A 23,186-nucleotide genomic window follows, 5' to 3' on the forward strand; every position below is an offset into this window, starting at 1 on the left:
CTCCCAGCCCTATCCAGTCCTGGCCCATTCCTCTCCTGGTATAAACCTCTCATCTCCCAGCCCTATCTAGTCCTGGCCCATTCCTCTCCTGGTATAAACCTCTCATCTCCCAGCCGCTCCTCAAATAAGCAGCAGGGCAGGGTCCTATGGATGGACAACATGCACCAAGCTGCCATATTGGGTTTCTCTACTCAAATACAGTAGCGAGATGAGAGACAAAGAGATGATGTGAATGAGCGTTTTGACTTTTCACTTCTCTCGTACGCTCGTCTCCACGGGTCAGTAGGTATAGTCAGTGAGCTGCTCTTGAAAGGTCAAGTAGTGGTCAGTGAGCTGCTCTTGAAAGGTCAAGGGCTATCCTGTCATATAACTACCGGAGTGTTTCGGAGGACAAGAAAAAACATTCCATCCTCCCTTTCTGATTCGTCAAGTGTCTCCAGATCGACCGCCTGCCGTCATGCCATTGAACCACACACACATTGATATGAGACAAGTCACGTAATGAACTACATCACACGTCCCAAGTCTTTTAATAACAGCCAGTCATTCACGATAATTGGATGGACCGCAATGTCCACCATCAAGCCTGCCGACCTGGGTCAAATACATGTCATATACTTTCAAACACATGAACCCAGTTCACCAGTTCGATTCTCCTCGTCAGACCTGGGATTTGAACCAACAACCTTTTGCTTACTGACATGCCTCTAACCTGTATCTCACTGCAGCTTCTGTTAAAATGGTACGGCCCAAAAAAAAGACACCACCTGACTTCGGCAGAGCTACAGATGCAGCCCCTTCAGTACGTCAGCTCGAACTGTACTCCAGCGCTCACTGAAGAGTAGGCTGCTTACTGCCTACTCCATTTGGAGTGTTTAGGGTCCATTATCCCTTCTCCACTCCGGGAGATTAACTAGGACCAGACGTGACTCTGTTTCCCCATTTACAATCAGTGGCAGAATCCACATTACATCTTAGTCATTTAGTGGACACTCTTATCCAGAGTGACCAATCAACTAAAGTAGGTCAAACTACCACAATCTCTATATAAACTGGGCTCTAGTCCCATTACTACTACAGATTGTAACTCATAGTTACCCATATTAAAAACACAGGGCCTGTATATCAGCCAGGTTGGAATTAGAACAACACCCGCATAACCTGGGAGACTGCCATAAAATATTAACATTATCCCGCCCCAAATGTGGAAAACGGGGATTCAACTAAAGTGATTGAGGGTCATTTTCATCACAGTAGAAAAAAGGATTGTATCATATTTTCAGATGTAAAACAATTCAGATCTCAAAACGACAGCGACTACGAAAGTGTGTGAAATGTAGTCTCCTTCCCTTCATGCTTTTATTTTCTGAAGTAAGAAAAATCAGGAATTCTTAAAACTTCTGCCCCTCAAATGTCAAGATTATACTATCCCAGTGAAGAATGCCATCCACAAACCAGTTTTCATATTACTTTAATACATTTTTTAGCAAAAGGCAAAAAAAAACTCAATGGGTCTGTTCAATAAAATACTACCTTCTCTAATTAGTTGTATTCAAAGCACAGCCTTCCAAGTTATGGTCATTTACAAAGATCTTTGATTTAAAATAAAAAATAAAAACAGTATGATTTATAATACACATAACACATTTCCCTCAAACAGTTATTTGAACAGCAGTTGAAACCCATGGTACATGAAAAAGAAGTTAAAGTACCGGTACATTTTCTAGAGACATGGTTATATATTTGAATAGTTGGAAGCCAAATTAAAATCCAAAAGGCACGCGTAGGAAATGACGTCAGGGAATTGGAACACATGGAATTATGAACTACGCTAAAATAATTTTGGAATACACTGCTTGAGCAGGAGCCATTTATTCCAAAACCACTTGAGCAGGAGAGTGGCTCTGGCTAATGTCATATGCTTGTTCAAGCCAAAAGTTCCAGAAATAGAAGCTACTCAGTTCTAGACCCAGAATCTACTCCGAAATGTTATACATTTCTCAACAGAATTACTTTACTTTGGGCCATTGTGTCTGGGACCGACTGCACAACCACACGTATATACACAAAACCAAAACAGTATCAAAAGACACTAAGAAAAGCTGAAAACAGTTGACCTCTTTAAGAGAAGAAAAATATGCATAAGGGACAGTTAAAATAGAAACTGCAGAGAACACACGCCAAGTTACCCCCAGTGGAAACTCGCGTGAACAGGACTTTTATAAAATCATCATGATTAGAATGAAAGTACACGACAGACAGACAGTGCTTTACATAAACACAGCAGCCATGACATGGAGCACAGCACATGATGGAGCCTAGTCCAGCCAACAGAACAACATAGGCAGAAAAGGAACACTTAGTTATCATCATAAGAGCACAGTTTGGTGCGGCTTCTTGCCTTTTTTAACCCCCCAAAAAATATAACATTGCCTGACCTTTCAGGAATAAATACAACAACAAAAAACATCTACAAAAAAAAAGAAATTAATAATACAAATATTATCAATTTGTACTGTAACGTCAGAAAGGGGATGTGGGGGTGACCATTCCAACAACATTGAACTGATGACATCATCTTCTTCAAGATGACATCATCTTCTTCAGACAGACCTCAAACTAGTAACACTCACACACACACACACAAAGACACACAAGAAAAATAAGCCAGAAGGATTGGGCATGTTGTGGCTGTGGACATACTCTGAACGATACATTGCCACTGACAGTGCAATTCTCCAGCTGGCTGTACTGATTAAGTACCGAATCAGAAGACCAGATACACAAAACAGGTAAACTCTCAGATAAGGGATTTGAAGACGTTTTTTAAAATAATTGTATCTATCCATTCATTGGTTGATTCTTTACTAAGGGCCAGTCAACGATAGGATGATTCAGGATTAGGGCAAGAAGCAGACAGGTAGAAATCAGAGCCATACATTTAAATATATGGCTCTGGAAGAAATCTTTAGACTCTGCAATCTCAAAGAAAATAAAAACATGGATTCCTTAGGTCACTATGTCGTTAACTGACATCCTTTTGCCTTTAGTGTTCGTCTTCATCATAATACAAAAATAATTAAAAACAGCAACAGGAGGGGAGCTAGACTGCTGAACACATTGGCTATCAGTATCAACTAGATACACAGGAGGACACTCAGTATGGACCACAAGAACATGTGGCAGGAATATCATATCAGTGACATGGACCCAGATCTACAAGCAGATGAAGCTAATAACATCAGCCTTTTCAAACAGCCATCTTAAGTCAATATACTGGTGTCAACTTCACTGTGTAGTGCCCAGTCACTGAAAAAACTGTAATTGACTGACAGGTTTCCTAGGCAATCACTGGGCACACAACTGGGATTGAAAGACTCCCTGTCCAATCACTGGGTATTTTAACTGACCTTTGGCCCGGATTCAAACCCATTGGCATAAAATGTTTAGGGTGGTTCAACTCAAGTCGGTGGTTATATCTGGTCCACTATAAGTGTGGGAGAGAACAGTCAGTTCAAAATGGAGGTGAATTCAGTCAAACAAAGAACCTAAAAGGATTGCTCCTTCGATCCCTCGGCCATGCTGCATGGAATCCTCAGTATCTTGTCTTCTGAGGCTTGTAGGGTGTTGATACAGATATACCATTCATGCAGATGTGCATCAGTCAGTATCACAGTTTTGGGTGGTGTGTTACGTTTATTTCCTTCCCCAACCAACCCATCACAGGTCCTCCGGCTGAAATATCTCCAGTGATTCCCTGGGTCATAGTTATTGTTCCGTCTCTTTCTCACTTGACAGAAAGTTCCAGAGTGCCTTCGTGGTGGTTTCTTTGTTTTGTTCTTTTCTGCGTTCCAAATGGCACCCTATTCCCTAAGTAGTGCACCACTTTTGACCAGAGGCTTAAGGGCCCTGGTCAAATGTAGTGCACTATATAGGAAATAGGGTGCCATTTGGGATGCATTACTTTGTGTTGTGTGTTTTACCACTCTGCGTCCCCGATGGCTTTGGAGAAGACGTAGTCTCGGCCGTTCAGGTTCATGATCCCATCCTTCAAGTGGAATTTCCATTTGTTCTTACTTCTGTGGATCTGAGGAGAGGAGGGGAACCAATGGGCGTTAGGAGTGTGGGCAAGGGGAGCAGAATGGGCTACCTCTCACACTACTTGTGTGTGTGTGTGTGTGTGTGTATACACTTCTGTGGCTCTGAGGAGAGGAACCAATGGGACAGTGTCAGTGTGGACGTTAGGAGGGGAGCAGACGTGGATACCTGTCACACACACACACACACACACACACACACACACACACACACACACACACACACACACACACACACACACACACACACACACACACACACACACACACACACACACACACACACACGAAGTCTAGGGTTTCCTCACTGTGGTTTCTCATATACAGGATCTGGGGGCCTTACCGGATTGTAGTCTCACACAACAATGTCCATCTGGGGATACCTTACCTTGTCGTACTGGCACACCACCACGTTCTCTGTATCAAACAGTTCTTGGTCCTCCTCATCACTCACATCATCTTCACTGTTCAGAGGCTCCTGAGACAGAGAGAGATCAAGGGACGGTTAATAATATATCTATCCCTTCACTCCTAATCCAGTGTTTCCCCTATATTCAGTTAGCCCCTATATCATCATCATCATCATCAGCCGAGACGTGCTTTTAAGATAAGAGTTACAAGTTACATAGCTTCCTCAGATTCTCATCAGATCATCAGAGAAACATCCAAGGTACAAAGGTATGTAGATACCTGCTCATCGACCATCTCATTCCAATTTCATGGGCATTAATATGGAGTTGGTCCCCCCTTTGCTGCTATAACAGCGTCCACTTTTCTGGGAAGGCTTTCCACTAGTTGGAACATTGCTGTGGGGACTTGCTTCCATTCAGCCACAAGAGAATTAGTGAGGTCGGGCACTGATGTTGGGCAATTAGGCCTGGCTCGCAGTCTGCGTTCCAATTCATCCCAAAGGTGTTCGATGGAGTTGAGGTCAGGGCTCTGTGCAGGCCAGTCAAGTTCTTCCACACCGATCTCAACAAACCATTTCTGTATACACCTCGCTTTGTGCACGGGGGCATTGTCATGCTGAAACAGGAAAGGGCCTTCTCCAAACTGCTGCCACAAAGTTAGAAGCACAGAATCGTCTATAATGTTATTGGATGCTGTAGAGTTAAGATTTCCCTTCACTGGAACTAAGGGGCCTAGCACGTACCATGAAAAACAGCCACAGACCATTATTCCTCCTCCACCAAACTTTACAGTTGGCACTATCCATTGGTGCAGGTAGCGTTCTCCTGGCATCCGCCAAACCCAGATTCGTCTGTCGGACTGCCAGATGGTGAAACGTGATTCATCACTCCAGAGAATGCATTTCCACTACTCCAGAGTCCAATGGCGGCGAGCTTTACACCACTCCAGCCGACGCTTGGCATTGCGCATGGTGTTGTTAGGCTTGTGTACGGCTGCTCGGCCATGGAAACCCATTTCACGAAGCTCCCGACGAACAGTTCTTGTGCTGATGTTGCTTCCAGAGGCAGTTTGGAACTCGGTGGTGAGTGTTGCAACCGAGGACAGACGTTTTTTTACGCGCTATGCGGTTCAGCACTCGGCGGTCCCGTTCTGTGAGCTTGTGTGGCCTACCACTTCGCGGCTGAGCCGTTGTGACTCTTAGACTTTTCCACGTCACAATAACAGCACTGACAGTTGACCGGGGCAGCACTAGCAGGGCAGAAATTTGACGAACTGACTTGTTGGAAAGGTGGCATCCTATGACGGTGCCACGTTGAAAGTCACTGAGCTCTTCAGTAAGGCCATTCTCCTGACAATGTTTTTCTATGGAGATTGCATGACCGTGTGCTCAATTTTATACACTTGTCAGCAACGGGTGTGGCTGAAATAGCCGAATCCACTAATTTGAAGGGGTGTCCAAATACTTTTAGTGTAAATACACTACCGTTCAAAAGTTTGGGGTCACTTAGAAATGTCCTTGTTTACATAAGAAAAGCAAATATTTGGTCCATTATAATAACATCAAATTGATAAGAAATACAGTGTAGACATTGTTAATGTTGTAAATGGCTATTGTAGCTGGAAACGGCTGATTTTTTATGGAATATCTACATAGGCGTACAGAGGCCCATTATCAGCAACCATCAGTCCTGTGTTCCAATGGCACGTTGTGTTTATCATTTTAAAAGGCTAATTGATCATTAGAAACCTATTTTGCAATTATGTTAGCACAGCTGAAAAGAGTTGCGCTGATTAAAGAAGCAATATAAAACTGGCCTTCTTGAGACTAGTTGAGTATCTGGAGCATCAGCAATTGTGGGTTCGATTACAGGCTCAAAATGGCCAGAAACAAATAACTTTCTTCTGGAACTCATCAGTCTATTCTTGTTATGAGAAATGAAGGCTATTCCATGTGAAACATTGCCAAGAAACTGAAGATTTCGTACAACGCTGTGTACTACTCCCTTCACAGAACAGCGCAAACTGGCTCTAACCAGAATAGTAAGAGGAGTGGGAAGCCCCGGTGCACAACTGAGCAAGAGGACAAATACATTAGTGTCTAGTTTGAGAAACAGACGCCTCTTCAACTGGCAGTTTAATTAAATAGTACCCACAAAACACCAGTCTCAACATCAACAGTGAAGAGGCGACTCCGGGATGCTGACCTTCTAGGCAGAGCTGCAAAGAAAAAGCCATATCTCAGACTGGCCAATAAAAAGAAAAGATTAAGATGGGCAAAAGAACACAGACACTGGACAGAGGAAGATTGGAAAAAAGTGTTATGGACAGACGAATTGAAGTTTGAGGTGTTTGGATCACAAAGAAGAACATTTGTGAGACGCAGACCAAATGAAAAGATGCTGGAGGAGTGCTTGATGCCATCTGTAAAGCATGGTGGAGGCAATGTGATGGTCTGGGGGTGCTTTGGTGGTGGCAAAGTGGGAGATTTGTACAGGGTAAAAGGGATCTTGAAGAAGGAAGGCTATCACTCCAGTTTGCAACGCCATGCCTTACCCTGTGGATGGCGCTTGATTGGAGCCAATTTCCTCCTACAACAGGACAATGACCCAAAGCACAGCTCTAAACTATGCAATAACTATTTACGGAAGAAGCAGTCAGCTGGTATTCTGTCTATAATGGAGTGGCCAGCACAGTCACCGGATCTCAACCCTATTGAGCTGTTGTGGGAGCAGCTTGACCGTATGGTACATAAGACGTGCCCATCAAGCCAATCCAACTTGTGGGACGTGCTTCAGGAAGCATGGGGTGAAATCTCTTCAGATTAGCTCAACAAATTGACAACTAGAATGCCAAAGGTCGTCAAGGCTATAATTGCTGCAAATGGAGGATTCTTTGACGAAAGCAATCTTTGAAGGACAAAATTATTATTTATATTAAAAATCATTATTTCTAACCTTGTCAAACCTACATTTCCTATGCATTTTGCTTTATTCCTATTCAAACTCTAATCTAATGGATATAATATTATTAATGTAATGTATGTTTTCATGGAAAACAAGGACATGTCTAAGTGACCCCAAACTTTTGAACAGTAGTGTAGCTAGCTAGTAATCTTGGAAGTGTAGCCAACCCTATTAATAGACGTAATAATTTATTTAAAATACAGTAACGTTACGCTAGCTAAATCATTTGTTGGGTTAATATAGACTTGGCTGGTGATGTCATTGAGATCAAGATCAAATTAAACTGTCCTCGATTTCCAGATGAGATTAAAAAGGAAGAGAACATCATTTCATACAAACATTCTAAGGTAAACAGTGAGTCTTTCTCTGGTCTTAATTGAGAGTCCTACCCACCTCCTCCACCTGGCCGTCCTCGCCATCTTTTTCCTTTTCTTCATCTTCCTCCTCGTCATACTCTTCCTCCTCATCTTCTTCCTCTGAGGACGTGTCCCCCGCTCCGTCCACCTGCAGCATTATAGGAGGCTGCTGCTGCTGCTGCTGGGCCTGCTGCTGCTGTGGGCCTCCTGGTGCAGCTCCGCCCTGGACCTGTTGGACTTGTTGGACCTGCTGCTGGATCTGCTGCACCTGGCCGGGCTGGCCTGCCATCTGCATTACCTGAAGAGAGGGATGGGTTGAAAAGGATGGGTTAGTGAGAGATGGGTTGAGAAGGATGGGTTAGTGGGTGATAGTTGAATGTGGGATGGGGTGTTCACCAGAGGAATCATCATCGTCTGTATAATAACATTAAACATTCCCTCTTTGCATCTGCATACCTACAGCCTCTCAAAAGCTGAATGTAAAAATACATTGAATGTAGGTATACTAAAGCATATTTTATCAAAATAAACACTTTGTATAATGCGCCATGCGTAGCGACTAGTGAGTGAGGTCTGACCTGTGCGTTCTGCTGGACCTTGTTCCCAGTGAGGATGACCTGTTGAGGCTGGATGATGACTCCTGTCTGCTGTGGGAGGCCTCCCTGGAGAGGAGCCAACACCTGGGGGAGTCCACCCTGAAGAGGAGCCAGCACCTGGTGGGAGGGGCAGCAACATGGCATTACACCCCACAGAAACCCCACACAGTAATGGCCATTTGAATCCACCATTCAGTTTTCAATGGCACTTTTTGAATTGAAAACTGAATGAACCCCAACTCAGATCTACCACAGCTCTGACACAGGACCAATGTTTCTGGACCTGGTTAGTGAGCAAGTGGCCTGATGTTGTTTAACTGTGAGTACCTGCACCAGGGGGTCTAACTCCTGGGAGCTAATACCTGCACCAGGAGGCCTCCACCTGCATCAGGAGGCCTATACCTGCACCAGGGGGTCTAACTCCTGGGAGCCTATACCTGCATCAGGAGGCCTTACCTGAATCAGGAGGCCTTACCTGAATCAGGAGGCCTTACCTGAATCAGGAGGCCTTACCTGAATCAGGAGGCCTATACCTGTACCAGGGGGCCTATACCTGTACCAGGGGGCCTATACCTGCACCAGGGGGTCTATACCTGCACCAGGAAGCCTTCACCTGCACCAGGGGGCTCAAACCTTTACCTCCACCAGGGAGCTTATATGTGGGAGGACGGTGATAGGACCTACCTGTGTGATGGGGCGTACCTGCTGTATGACGGGGGCCTGCCCACCGCCAGGCTGCATCTGAGGAAGGACCTGCTGCTGAAGGACCATCTGCTGCTGAGGCTGGATAATGTACTGGGCCCCGTTAGCCGCACGCACCACCTGCAGGATCTGACCTGGGGTCAGGGACAGGGGAGAGGAGCGGTATTAGAGCTATGAAGAGTATGTTCAGGATCTGATCGGAGATCAGAGGAGAGAGAGACCCAACCTTGTGAGACTAAACCCAAGACCCAGAGTAGTGAAACCATGACCAGACCAAGCACAGTTGGAATGTTGAGAAACAAGTATATTAACAAGTCTGAAAAATGGTTTGTCATTCCTAAATGTTGTGAGGAGTAGAAGTTGTACACACCGTCCGCTGTTTTAAGATACATAGTCTGGGGCAAATTGCCGCCTGATGTGCATCACCCGGGAAGGACAGAAGAAATTCAGGGGCAGAACAAAAAACAAAACAAAATGGTATTTGGTGAGGTAATCTTTCTGCAGCAATAAGGCTGTGTATACATTTTAATCAATCAATCAATATGTACTGTTCTAATATATTATCAAGACTAGAGCTGGTGTGATGTTAAATGCTATACCTTGGCTAGTGATGAGTTGTTGGTAGGGACTGACTCCTGTTGGTAAGGCCATGGTTGCTGTGGTGGTTGCTGCACTCTAGAGGTCAGACAGAGAAAACACATCACTAACCGGGCAAGGAACAGGAGAGATGGGTAGCCCTAGTCACTCAGGAACACAGAGCAGGAGAGATGGGTAGCCCTAGTCACTCAGGAACACAGAACAGGAGAGATGGGTAGCCCTAGTCACTCAGGAACACAGAACAGGAGAGATGGGTAGCCCTAGTCACTCAGGAACACAGAACAGGAGAGATGGGTAGCCCTAGTCACTCAGGAACACAGAGCAGGAGAGATGGGTAGCCCTAGTCACTCAGGAACACAGAGCAGGAGAGATGGGTAGCCCTAGTCACTCAGGAACACAGAGCAGGAGAGATGGGTAGCCCTAGTCACTCAGGAACACAGAGCAGGAGAGATGGGTAGCCCTAGTCACTCAGGAACACAGAACAGGAGAGATGGGTAGCCCTAGTCACTCAGGAACACAGAACAGGAGAGATGGGTAGCCCTAGTCACTCAGGAACACAGAACAGGAGAGATGGGTAGCCCTAGTCACTCAGGAACACAGAACAGGAGAGATGGGTAGCCCTAGTCACTCAGGAACACAGAACAGGAGAGATGGGTAGCCCTAGTCACTCAGGAACACAGAACAGGAGAGATGGGTAGCCCTAGTCACTCAGGAACACAGAACAGGAGAGATGGGTAGCCCTAGTCACTCAGGAACACAGAACAGGAGAGATGGGTAGCCCTAGTCACTCGGGAACACAGAGCAGGAGAGATGGGTAGCCCTAGTCACTCAGGAACACAGAACAGGAGAGATGGGTAGCCCTAGTCACTCAGGAACACAGAGCAGGAGAGATGGGTAGCCCTAGTCACTCAGGAACACAGAGCAGGAGAGATGGGTAGCCCTAGTCACTCAGGAACACAGAGCAGGAGAGATGGGTAGCCCTAGTCACTCAGGAACACAGAGCAGGAGAGATGGGTAGCCCTAGTCACTCAGGAACACAGAGCAGGAGAGATGGGTAGCCCTAGTCACTCAGGAACACAGAACAGGAGAGATGGGTAGCCCTAGTCACTCAGGAACACAGAACAGGAGAGATGGGTAGCCCTAGTCACTCAGGAACACAGAACAGGAGAGATGGGTAGCCCTAGTCACTCAGGAACACAGAGCAGGAGAGATGGGTAGCCCTAGTCACTCGGGAACACAGAACAGGAGAGATGGGTAGCCCTAGTCACTCGGGAACACAGAACAGGAGAGATGGGTAGCCCTAGTCACTCGGGAACACAGAACAGGAGAGATGGGTAGCCCTAGTCACTCAGGAACACAGAGCAGGAGAGATGGGTAGCCCTAGTCACTCAGGAACACAGAGCAGGAGAGATGGGTAGCCCTAGTCACTCAGGAACACAGAGCAGGAGAGATGGGTAGCCCTAGTCACTCGGGAACACAGAGCAGGAGAGATGGGTAGCCCTAGTCACTCAGGAACACAGAGCAGGAGAGATGGGTAGCCCTAGTCACTCGGGAACACAGAGCAGGAGAGATGGGTAGCCCTAGTCACTCAGGAACACAGAGCAGGAGAGATGGGTAGCCCTAGTCACTCGGGAACACAGAGCAGGAGAGATGGGTAGCCCTAGTCACTCGGGAACACAGAGCAGGAGAGATGGGTAGCCCTAGTCACTCGGGAACACAGAGCAGGAGAGATGGGTAGCCCTAGTCACTCGGGAACACAGAGCAGGAGAGATGGGTAGCCCTAGTCACTCGGGAACACAGAGCAGGAGAGATGGGTAGCCCTAGTCACTCGGGAACACAGAGCGAGAGCGAGAAAGAATGTGCTTGTTTGAGATGGAGTCTGCTCAGATTATCAGATCTTCACAACACCTGGATAAGCATTTAAAATGTAACCTATCAATTTGCTATAATAACCCTATATTCTGTGCAGAATGACAGTATCTATGTCTAAGACAGGTGCCAGTTGAGAAGACATCATCAGGTGGGGGAGGGGCTAGAGGGAAAACAGACCAGAAACTAGAGAACTTTCTATCTAGTCTGAAAAACACACAAAGAGAGAGAGAGGTGGAAGAGAGAGAGAGACACAGAGAGATAGCGAAGAGTGTAGAGAGGAGGGGGGAGGGGGCTCATCAAGGTTTATCTGCTCTGTAATCTAGTCTGAAATCCGTAGCTCTCAGTAAATGATTTCCTGCGTGGCCTCCTCTCCTCATCCCCCTCTTCCATCTGTCCTCCAGCTGGCCTGGTCAGTCACACTCAGCTCTCACATTTACACCGTGTGTGTGTGTGTGTGTGTGTGTGTGTGTGTGTGTGTGTGTGTGTGTCTCTCAGCTATTCTATAATCCATGTGAGTGAGTTCCAAGGAAAGACAGTCATAACTGCGAGGCTCTCATCATTGACACATGCATTGGGCCAGCTGGGGGGAATCTGTCTGCAGTGGTTTCATCGTGGATAACTTTACAAATGCCGTTGGCATATGACATCAATGAAACTGTCACTCGTAATGTTTTAAAACTGATTTGAATTAATTATTCAAGGGTCCTATGAGGGGAAACTCTGGTCCTATACTTGTGGTCCATCTGCAGACAACCACCCTACTCCACTCACCATCCCTGTTGCACTCATATGCTGCAGAATCTTAGGATCCTGCACAATGACTTGCTGCTGGGATGCTGTGGAGAGAGAAATTATAGAAGTATATTAATATTAGTATATTTATTACATTTCCTTAGTAATTATACATGTAATAAGTATGATACAGCATCTTGTCCATGGAACAAACTGTGTGTGTCTGTGTGTGTGTGTGTGTGTCTGTGTGTGTCAGTGTGTGTCTGTGTGTGTGTGTATAATAATCATGTGAAAACATTACCGCTCGTGACAGTAGGCCGGGTCGACTGCCAGCTCGTCACTGTGAATGACAACGGATTCTCTTTTCAATACCTTCATTATTGTTGTTCAATCATATCGTTTGCAGATATGGTAGCCATTTTCATTTTCAGCAGTTCTTTAAATGGATTTTGAATTGGGCAACCTTAAAAATACCTGTTGTACCTGGGTTAATGGACTTAGAAATATGTATATAATACATTGTGAGTATGGGAAGTGTTATAGAAGGTCCTATAAATGAGAGAGAGGGTGGTCAAATTTAGCAGGCAGGGCAGGGGCTAAGGTAGGTGGCTTTAAAGGGGTGTGTCAGGGAACTGTGGGTTTTTACATAGCATAGTGCTTTCAAAGATGCTTATACACGAGAGGTAGACCACGTAGGCAGAAAGAGGGTGGGTAGAGGTGTTAAAGGTTGTGGCTTTAGTATATGGATGTGGCTGTATGACAGGGCGAGGGCTTTTAGCAAATCTTATCGGACAGGTTTCCTGAGGGGTATCCTACGAAGCAAGCTAGATCTACTCAGGGTTTTCTAAAGATAACCAGCTTCAGTTAGCTTCACAATCCAGCTCAGGCTTCATCTGTACTACAACAGTGGATATTGCTTGTCCGCCTGCCGCTAACTCTAGCAGGCTTGTACATGGGCTAGTCGAACACCAAACTCGTCATTGAGACAATGCTGAAACATAAATCCATGGGTGAGTACATTGAAATGAAAGAAAATGTTGCAGGCGATGGTGTGAAATAGGCGTTTAGAAGTGCACATCTTTAATTTATTACTTATCGTTAATGCCGTCTTTGGTGTGTTTATCAATACACAACCACAAGCACCCTTTTCATTTACATTACATTTTAGTCATTTAGCAGACGCTCTTATCCAGAGCGACTTTAAGTTAGTGCATACATTTTTTTTTTTATCGAACCCACAACCCTGGCGTTGCAAATGCCATGCTGTACCAACTGAGTTACATCCCCTGCCGGCCATTCCCTCCCCTACCCTGGACGACGCTGGGCCAATTGTGCGCGCCGCCCCATGGGTCTCCCGGTCGCGGCCGGCTACGACAGAGCCTGGATTCGAACCAGGATCTCTAGTGGCACAGCTAGCACTGCGATGCAGTGCCTTAGACCACTGCGCCACTCGGGAGTACTTTTCCCCACTCCTATCATAAAATAATTGTTTTAAGTCATACAAAAGTGTTACTGTGCATGAAGTTTAAAATTCATTCTGTCATTACTATTTTAACATGACTAATTAACACAAAAAAACTTTTGATTAATAAAATATTTAATCAGTTGAAGGGGATGATGCAATCTTTGCAAGAGGGAGGGAATCTGATTTAATTTGTCCTCAACCAGTGGCTCAGTCATTTCATTCTGGGTAAATGGAGTTAGCCCTGCGTTAGCCTGCCCCGGAGCAGGTTAGTTCTGAAGGATTCGTTGCCATAGAAAATTACCTGGCTAAAAGGTGAGCCACTTTCGTGTGACCGGTTATCCCGAGTTAAACTCAGAGTTGACCAAAGTTACCTCGCTAACTCCTCAAACCTGCTTCATAAAATATCCCTCTGGACAAAGATTAAGCCAAATCCTAGAATCTCCATTGGACATTAAAACATTTTTAGGACTACGCATAATCTATGCCTGGGAAACCAGCCCATAATGGTTGCGTTTAGACAGGCAACCAAATCCTCATATTTCCTCCCACTAATTGGTCTTTTGACCAATTAGATCAGTTCTGAAAAAGATCTGATGTGATTGGTCAAAAGACCAATTTGTGAGAAAAAAAAAGAATTGGGCTGCCTGTCTAAATACAGCCAATGTAGCCTAACGGGTACAACAGAGGTGGTGTGTCAGGGCCGAAGCCTGGGACTCACCTTGCTGCTGCGGGGGCAGGAGGACCTGCTGTGTCTGGGCTTGCTGGGTGGCCTGCTGGGCTGCTGCCTGAAGGGCCGCCTGCTCCTCTGTGTTGAAGCCCTCCACTGCCTTACTCTGCATTAGCTTGTTCTCCCACAGCTAAAGGAGAGGGGAGGAGAGGGAACTTTAAAATGGAGGGTAGACTGTTGACCGCCATTTTGACATTTGTATTGTCTATTCTACTTTTTACAAAACTACAGGGACAGAGGTTACGATAGAGAAAAATACACTTATTGTATTACGAATAGTGGGAACTACATCAGATGGGAACTACAAAAGGGAAGCAAAGACTAGGGTATACAAGAGAGAACAACATTCTATAATGGAATGTGACTAGAAGGAAGAGTTCTGCACCGTTTTGAGTTCCATGAGGACCTGCTCGTCCACCCCCTCATCCAGGAAGAGCTCCCGGACCTCGTTGATAACATCTTCAATCACAGACCTGTACAGTTTAGGCTGAGAAAACATACAGAGTACTGTTAGAATCGCTCTAATGTATATTATAAACTGGGTGGTTTGATCCCTGAATGCACGGGTATAACAAAAAATTAAATTAGAAAAGTATTCAGACCCCTTGACCTATTCCAAACATTTTTTTTAATGGATAAAAAAAAAAAAATCCCCTCATCAATCTACAATACCCCATAATGACAAAGTGAAAACAGGTTTTTAGATTTTTTTGCTAATTAAAAAAAATACTAAACAGAAATACCTTATTTACATAGGTACTCAGACCCTTTGCTATGAGACTTTAAATTGAGCTCAGGTGCATCCTGTTTCCATTGATATTCCTTGAGATGTTTCTACAACTTGGAGTCCACCTGTGCTAAATTCTATTGATTGGACATGATTTGGAAAGGCACACACCTGTCTATATAAGGTCCCACAGTTGACAGTGCATGTCAGAGCAAAAACAAAGCCATGAGGTCGAAGGAATTGTCAGTAGAGCTCCGAGACAGGATTGTGTCGAGGCACAGATCTGGGAAGGGTACCAAAAAATGTCTGCTGCATTGAAGGTCCCCAAGAACACAGTGGCCTCCATCATTCTTAAATGGAAGAAGTTGGAACCACCAAGACTCTTCCTAGAGCTGGCGGCCAGGCCAAACTGAGCAATCGGGGGAGAAGGGCCTTGGTCAGGGAGGTGACCAAGAACCTGATGGTCACTGACAGAGCTCCAGAGTTCCTCTATGGAGATGGGAGAATCTTCCAGAATGACAACCATCTCTGCAGCGCTCCACCAATCAGGCCTTTATGGTAGAGTGGCCAGAAGCCAGTCCTCAGTAAAAAGGCACATGACAGCCCGCTTGGAGTTTGCCAAAAGGCACCTAAAGACTCTCAGACTATGAGAAGCAAGATTCTCTAGTCTGATGAAACCAAGATTGAACTCTGGCCTGAATGCCAAGCGTCACGTCTGGAGGAAACCTGGCACCATCCCTACTGTGAAGCATGGTGTTGGCAGCATCATGCTGTGGGGATGTTTTTCAGCAGCAGGGACTGGGAGACTAGTCAGCATCGAGGGAAAGATGAACGGAGCAAAGTACAGAGAGATCCTTGATGAAAACCTGCTCCAGAGCGCTCAAGACCTCAGACTTCACCTTCCAACAGGACAACGACCCGAAGCACAAAGCCAAGACAAGTGTCCTTGAGTGGCCCAGTCAGAGCCCGGACTTAAACACGATCGAACATCTCTGGAGAGACCTGTAAATAGCTGTGCAGCAACGCTCCCCATCCAAGCTGACAGAGCTTGAGAGGATCTGCAGAGAAGAATGGAAGAAACTCCCCAAATACAGGTGTGCCAAGCTTGTAGCGTCATACCCAAGAAGACTCTAGGCTGGTATCGCTGCCAAAGGTGATGCAACAAAGTACTGAGTAAAGGTTCTGAATACTTATGTAAATGTGAGTTCTTTTAAATACATTTGCAAAACAATCTAAAAACCTGTTTTTGCTTTGTCATTATGGGGTATTGTGTGTAGATTGATGAGGAAAACTATTTATTTAAGCCATTTTAGAATAAGGCTGTAACGTAACAAAATGTGGAAAAAGAGAAGGGGTCTGAATACTTTCCGAATGCACTGTATACAAAATTATGTGGACACCCCTTCAAATTAGTGGATTCGGCTATTTCAGCCACACCCGTTGCTGACAGGTGTAAACAATCGAGCACACAGCGATGCAATCTCCATAGAAAAATATTGGCAGTAGAAGCGCTCAGTGACTTTCAACATGGCACCGTCATAGGATGCCACCTTTCCAATAAGTCAGTTTGTCAAATTTCTGCCCTGCTAGAGCTGCCCTGGTCAAATAAGTGTTATTGTGAAGTGGAAACGTCTAAGAGCAACAACGGCTCAGCCGCAAAGTGGTAGGCCACACAAGCTCACAGAACGTGACCGCCGAGTGCTGAAGCGCGTAAAAATCGTCTGTCCTCGGATGAAACACTCACTACCGAGTTCCAAACTGCCTCTGGAAGCAACGTCAGCACAATAACTGTTCGTCGGGAGCTTCATGAAATGGGTTTCCATGGCCAAGCAGCCACACACAAGCCTAATATCACCATGCGCAATGCCAAGCGTCGGCTGGAGTGGTGTAAAGCTCGCCGCCATTGGACTCTGGAGCAGTGGAAACGCATTCTCTGGAGTGATGAATCACCCTTCACAGTCCGATGGATGAATCTGGGTTTGGCGGATGCCAGGAGAACGCTACCTGCCCCAATGCATAGTGCCAACTGTAAAGTTAGGTGGTGGAGGAATAATGGTCTGGGAATATTTTTCATTGGGTCGGGCTAGGCCCCTTAGTTCCAGTGAAGGGAAATCTTAACGCTACAGTATACAATGACATTTTAGACGATTCTGTGCTTCCAACTTTGTGGCCCTTTCCTGTTTCAGCATGCCAATTCCCCCGTGCACAAAGCGAGGTTCATACAGAAATGGTTTGTCGAGATCAGTGTGGAATAACTTGACTGGCCTGCACAGAGCCCTGACCTCAACCCCATCAAACACCTTTGGGATTAATTGGAACGCCGACTGCCAGCCAGGTCTAATCGCCCAACATCAGTGCCCGACCTCACTAATGCTTGTGGCTGAATGGAAGCAAGACCCCGCAACAATGTTCCAACATCTAGTGGAAAGCCTTTCCAGAAGAGTGGAGGCTGGTATAGCAGCAAAAGGGGGGACCAACTCCATATTAATGCCCATGATTTTGGAATGAGATGTTCGACGAGCAGGTATCCACATACTTTGGCCATGTAGTGTACTTTTGACTGTTCTAATTACCTTGGTGACCAGTTTATAATAGCAATAAGGCACCTCTGGGGTTTGTGGTATTTGGCCAATATACCACAGCTAAAGGCTGTATCCAGGCATTCAGTGTTGCGTTGTGCATAAGAACAGCCCTTAGCTGTGGTATATTGCCAATATACCACACCTCCTCGGGACTTATTGCTTAAGTACATTTATTCCACATGGTGATAACTGAAATGCACCTTGGTAAATAATGTTGGCCAACGAACTATCCAATATTTATTATGGTTTAAAATATATATTTTGAGATTGAATACCTGCCACAAGTTCAAAGGCAGTCAAACTGCATACCATAACATACTCAAAACTAACTGAATTTAGAAACCCCAAAATTGCAACAGAAGACATGTGCCATTCTTACAACTAAACTATGTTAAATCAGTTCTAAATTATTAAATTATGGTTTGTAAATTTGAAAGTGTTCAGACTTTCATCACATCCCACATTTTTTTATTCCTGAATAAATTGTGACAATTCAGCATCAAGTTATGGGGCCTGAATTAAATGAGATTATTGCCTACCTCAGGGATGGGCAAATTTGATGAGGATGGGGACCACAAAAAAATCGTTACTCATCATGAGGGGCCGCAGTGGCTCTGCATACCCCCCCTTGTGACAGCAAAGATAAATGTTTTAAAGTTATTTTCTTGCAATTCTGCACATTTTGCCAAGGGAAGTAGAGAAAATGTTGCAGTTTTAAAGCAAGTTTGCTGCAATTCTATACATTTTACCATGGGGCAGAGAAGACTTAGCAATTTTATAACTAATTTCATGCAACTCTACTAATTTTGCCATAGGATGGAGGCAAATGTTTGCAGTTTTTAATATGATAACTGATGCTCAATGGGCCCCACACCAGTTGGTAATTCGACCATGCTTACTACAAGTTTAGATACCTGGCCGTTAGAGTAATTTACCGATCGAACTTGGGCTGATTGAGTGACTGATGCACAACCAACATTTCTGAATTGCACCTTATTTATTATATCTCTCAACAGTAAGTTGAGACCCCGACTGATTCATTTTTTTATTTTATTTTATTATTGGTCCACGGGCCTACAAGAGGGGCCGCCCGCCAGTTACCCATCCATAGCCTACCTACATCTATTTAAACACTGATGTTTCATGATAGCCATGGCATTGGCAGCAATAATGCAGCATCCAGCTAGATAATCTAAAGACTAGCCCGCAAATGTGCATACGGGAGCTTTCACACCATAAACAACAACACACAGCAATCGTTTCGCAATCAATCCGCATTTATGGTATCCTCAAAACGTAAACAACCGAAAGACACCGATCAGTTGGAGCTAGCTAAACTGAATCGGCCATGCACAAGATACACTAACATTCAATAATCGACCATCATTCCCACACTGAGCTAGGGACACAAGCATTTCGCTACATCTGCTAAATATGTGTATGTGACCAATACAATTTGGAAACTAAAATGATCGCATTAACAACAGCGACCACTGTCCTTATTCCCCTGTGTCCGCACAGTGGCGGACCTCCGTCTCCCTCTTTCTCCCCACTATATAAAGCTCGGTCTGATGTTTATATGTAGCTAGAGCCAATGACGTAGGGTTCAGTAGCACCTTCCCATCCCGGGCAGGCTATATTAGAGAGCCAATATGGCTGTATAAAACCGAGCTGCGGAAAGGAGGAGGGTCACAACCGTCGAGAGGAGACATGGACGCGATTTTACGGAGCCGGGGTCAGCGACCATTGCCTCGTGCTCGGAGTCGCTATTCGAATGATGGATGTAAAATGAATTGCTGGTATCTAGATTGTTTTATTTTAGTGTGTTAATATGTAATTTTAGAGATGGGGCCAGCGAAAGAAAAATATATATAACAGAAGAGAGATTTGGCTTGGGGCAAGCTTGCTGGCGGTTAACAGCCTTGTTCGTGGAATGGTGGACTGAGGCATTTAACCTTTTTGAAATGTTCAAGCAATACTTCCCAGCCGACAATGTTTTAATTCTGATAAAATTGGAATTTAACGACATCTGCATTGGATGAGAAGGTGCTTCCAACTGTAACCATACGTCGAGGCAAACTACTAACTACCATTCAATTCGAGGCACAATACCTAAACTCAATTCTCACTAGTTATGTATTACTTACCAGCACAGACCTATTGCTAGCTGATCTAACCCAACCCCAATAAAAACTATTGTAAGCTAGGAAACACATTTTTAAAAAATCCAAGAAACGCACCAGTAAATGTAGGCTGATGTATGCTAGCTAGCTGGCAGCCAAGCTTGCAAATTAGTCTACATTGCAATTAACAAGGCTCAAGTCACATTTTACTATTTAGCTAGCTATTAGCTTAAACCAAAGACTTGCCTTCTGGCTTTGTTTCTGACTGCATCTGACATAACATTAGCCCAAGTTACCAACGCCATTCCCCAGCTGTATTCTGAAAAAATGCAGAAGATTCAAATGGTTTCGAAAATGGGTTAAAATGGCCGATTGTTGTACTTAGGGCTATCATTTTTATTAATGAGAACATAAACTGTTTGCCAACAATACTTCCAAGTCCCTTTTAATATGCTTGTACTCAAAATTCCAACCTTTTTTGGCAGCTAGTAGTTTGCCATCAGTTCTTTCTCACTGATAACCCTCTGACAATGATCCTTACCACTTGATTCGAGTTAGCCGAGCTCGCCATTACGCGTAGTGTAAAACCACACGAAAATCAAGCGAGGAATAAGAGTTAAAAAAAAAAAAATACACGATCTAAAACAACTGGGTACGACACTTACAATTAGCCGGCATAACTTTTGTAAATAAAACACAGGTTTTTAACGGTCTTATTTACAAACACGGACTCTGCCTTCCCAGCCGTACTTCACCCGCCGTTGTCCTCCTTTATATACCGAGCATGAAGCTGCTAGTGCGCGAGACATAGGGCAGGGTCAACCCGGTCATTACCGCGAGATTCCGCGGGAATATCGTCCAGGAGAAAAACAGGGACGCGTTCAGCACAGTCATTGGTTCAGCAGGACACGACGTGTTTGAACGTTCAGATAGAAATGTGTTATGTAGAATATTTAACACGCCTCTCTCACATATAGAACAAGGACTCATGTAGGCTCTATTCATGCCATTTCTATCTGCAACGGTCGACAACGTTTGGCAACTGAACGTGGGCCAGCTTCAGATTTGACAGTACTGGGAAATATATTCTTACATTGTGTACTGGAGATTGCGTGAATGAGATTGCTCATGAAAACAAATAGCTTTGTTTTATAATTTTGAATTGCTTTGACGCTGATAGACGTTGAACTGACGTCTGAGCCCAGCGGACATTACCACACATGTACATATACAGTACACCCACCGGTTAGAAACTTGACCCCTGCCTATATGTACGTACTGTATGTACGTCAATCACCACGTTCCCTGCATAATGATATGTTAGTGGTAGTCCTTGTATATAACTTCATTCTTGTGTGTTTTATTTCTCATGTGTTTAAACATTTTCTTATTGAACTCTGCATCGTTGGGAATGAGCTTGTAAGTAAGAATTTCACTGAATTCGGCGCATGTGACAAATACCATTTGATTTGATTATTAAAAACAATTGTGTACCCTTTCCCTTGGTCGCTGTGAATTCATTTATTCCTAGTGTTCTACATTTACATTACAGTCATTTAGCAGACGCTCTTATCCAGAGCGACTTACACGAGCAATTAGGGTTAAGTGCCTTGCTTAAGGGCACATCGACAGATTTTTCACCTAGTCGGCTCGGGGATTAGAACCTGCGACCTTTACGGTTACTGGCACACCGCTCTTACTCACTAAGCTACCTACCTATTTGTCACATGCTACAGCCCAAACTTTGCAAAGCACTTTATGTCATTCAATACTGTATGTCATCAAAGGTGATCAATTATAATAGATAATATTAATATATTATTCACCTCTTCCTCTCAGATGTTATCCATTTCTTACCCCAAGTGGTTTTGCCAGTGACAGATTCAGGAGACACTTGGATGTAGTAACTAATTTCCACCACTAGAGGATAATCACACACCATGACAAAACACAGGATCAGTTTCCAAACCCTATGATGACCCAAGTCACAATCAATTTAAGCAAGGTGAAAGGCATATGCTACTAGTATTTTGTCCCAAAAACTACAAGCATGGTTTTTGGGACAAATCACTTGCTCAACGCTAAGCTTTACATCTATTATTGAATAATTTGGCCGATTGAGCATGTTGAGGAGACTAAACTGCTGGGCCCTAAATAGCAAGCAAGCTGTCATGGTCAAAACATATAGACTCAATGGTTGCTAAAATGGGAAGAGGTCTGGCCATGATAAGGCGTTGCTCTGCTTTCTTGACATCTCAATCGACCAGACAGGTCCTACATCCCTAGTTTTGTCGCACCTGGAATACTGCCCAGTTGTGTTGTCATGTGCGGCAAAGAGGGACATAGGTAAATTGCAGATGGTCCAGAACAGAGCAGCAGGTACTGCACTTAGCTGTACATGGATGGCGAATGTCAGTAACATGGATGTCAGTCTCTCCTGGCTCAAAGTTGAGGAGAGATTGACTGCAGCGCTATTGGTCTTTGTGCGAGGTGTTGAGGTACCGAACTGTCTGTTCAAGCAGTTGGCACACAGTTAGGACACTCATTGGTACAACACAAGACATGCAATCAGTGGCCTCGTCACAGTCCCCAGGTCCAGAACAGAGGCTGGGAAACGCACAGTATTAAAAAGAGCCATGACTAGATGGAACTCTCTGCCACCCACAGGTAACTCAAGCTAGCAATAAAACCAGATTCAAAAACAGATAAAAGAACACCTTACGGCACAACAGGGACTGTGAAGAGACAAAGACAGTTTTATATAATTTTTATTGTAATTAACTCTGTGTTATGTATTGTATTATGTAGGTAGGTGACCTTGCACCAGCCTTGGCTTGTGTGAACCGGAACAGCTTATAGGATGGGAGCCATCTCCTGTTTCTGAAGCATGAGGCAAAGGCAGGAGATTATGCAGTATTATGTAGTGTTATGTTATGTTATGTTATCAATCTACACACAATGACAAAGCAAAAACAGGTTTTTATACTTTTTTGCTAATTTATAAAAAACTGAAACTGACATATCACATTTACATTAGTATTCAGACCCTTTACTCAGTACTTTGTTGAAGCACGTTTGGCAGCGATTACAGCCTCGTCTTCTTCAGTATGACGTTACAAGCTTGGCACACCTGGATTTGAGGAGTTTCTCCCATTCTTCTCTGCAGATCCTCTCAAGCTATGTCAGGTTGGATGGGAAGCGTCACTGTACAGTTATTTTCAGGTCTCTCCAGAGAT

At 44.6% G+C, this 23,186-nt stretch overlaps 1 protein-coding gene across 2 annotated transcripts; it reads right to left on the minus strand.

Annotated features, from left to right (window-relative positions):
• Positions 1-1,455: 1,455 nt before the first annotated feature.
• On the minus strand, positions 1,456-21,377 carry LOC121548504 (transcription initiation factor IIA subunit 1). 2 transcript variants are annotated; one of them, XM_041859960.2, is made up of 12 exons: positions 20,492-21,377; positions 14,904-15,005; positions 14,510-14,648; positions 12,628-12,666; positions 12,366-12,430; positions 9,725-9,800; positions 9,496-9,537; positions 9,126-9,259; positions 8,406-8,540; positions 7,865-8,125; positions 4,486-4,575; positions 1,456-4,087 (listed from the first exon to the last, which is right to left on the minus strand). In XM_041859960.2, the coding sequence occupies exons 1-12, from the start codon at positions 20,519-20,521 to the stop codon at positions 3,980-3,982; spliced, it is 1,221 nt and encodes a 406-aa protein (XP_041715894.1). In that variant the 5' UTR covers positions 20,522-21,377; the 3' UTR covers positions 1,456-3,979. The 2 variants fall into 2 exon arrangements, with proteins under 2 accessions (XP_041715894.1, XP_041715893.1); XM_041859959.2 differs by having other exon boundaries at positions 9,108-9,259; positions 20,492-21,376.
• Between the last annotated feature and the right edge of the window lie 1,809 nt (positions 21,378-23,186).

Source organism: Coregonus clupeaformis, chromosome 33, assembly GCF_020615455.1.
Source record: "Coregonus clupeaformis isolate EN_2021a chromosome 33, ASM2061545v1, whole genome shotgun sequence".
NCBI lineage: Eukaryota > Metazoa > Chordata > Actinopteri > Salmoniformes > Salmonidae > Coregonus > Coregonus clupeaformis.

Bases quoted from the DNA above. Each gene is read 5' to 3' on its own strand.
- LOC121548504 (XM_041859959.2), bottom strand. From the start codon at position 20,521: ATGGCGAGCTCGGCTAACTCGAATCAAGTG. The intron at 15,006-20,491 runs GTAAGGATCATT...ATGTTTTCTCAG, and splicing joins CGGCTAACTCGAATCAAGTG to CCTAAACTGTACAGGTCTGT. The intron at 12,431-12,627 runs GTAATGTTTTCA...CTCTCTCCACAG, and splicing joins CCGGCCTACTGTCACGAGCG to CATCCCAGCAGCAAGTCATT.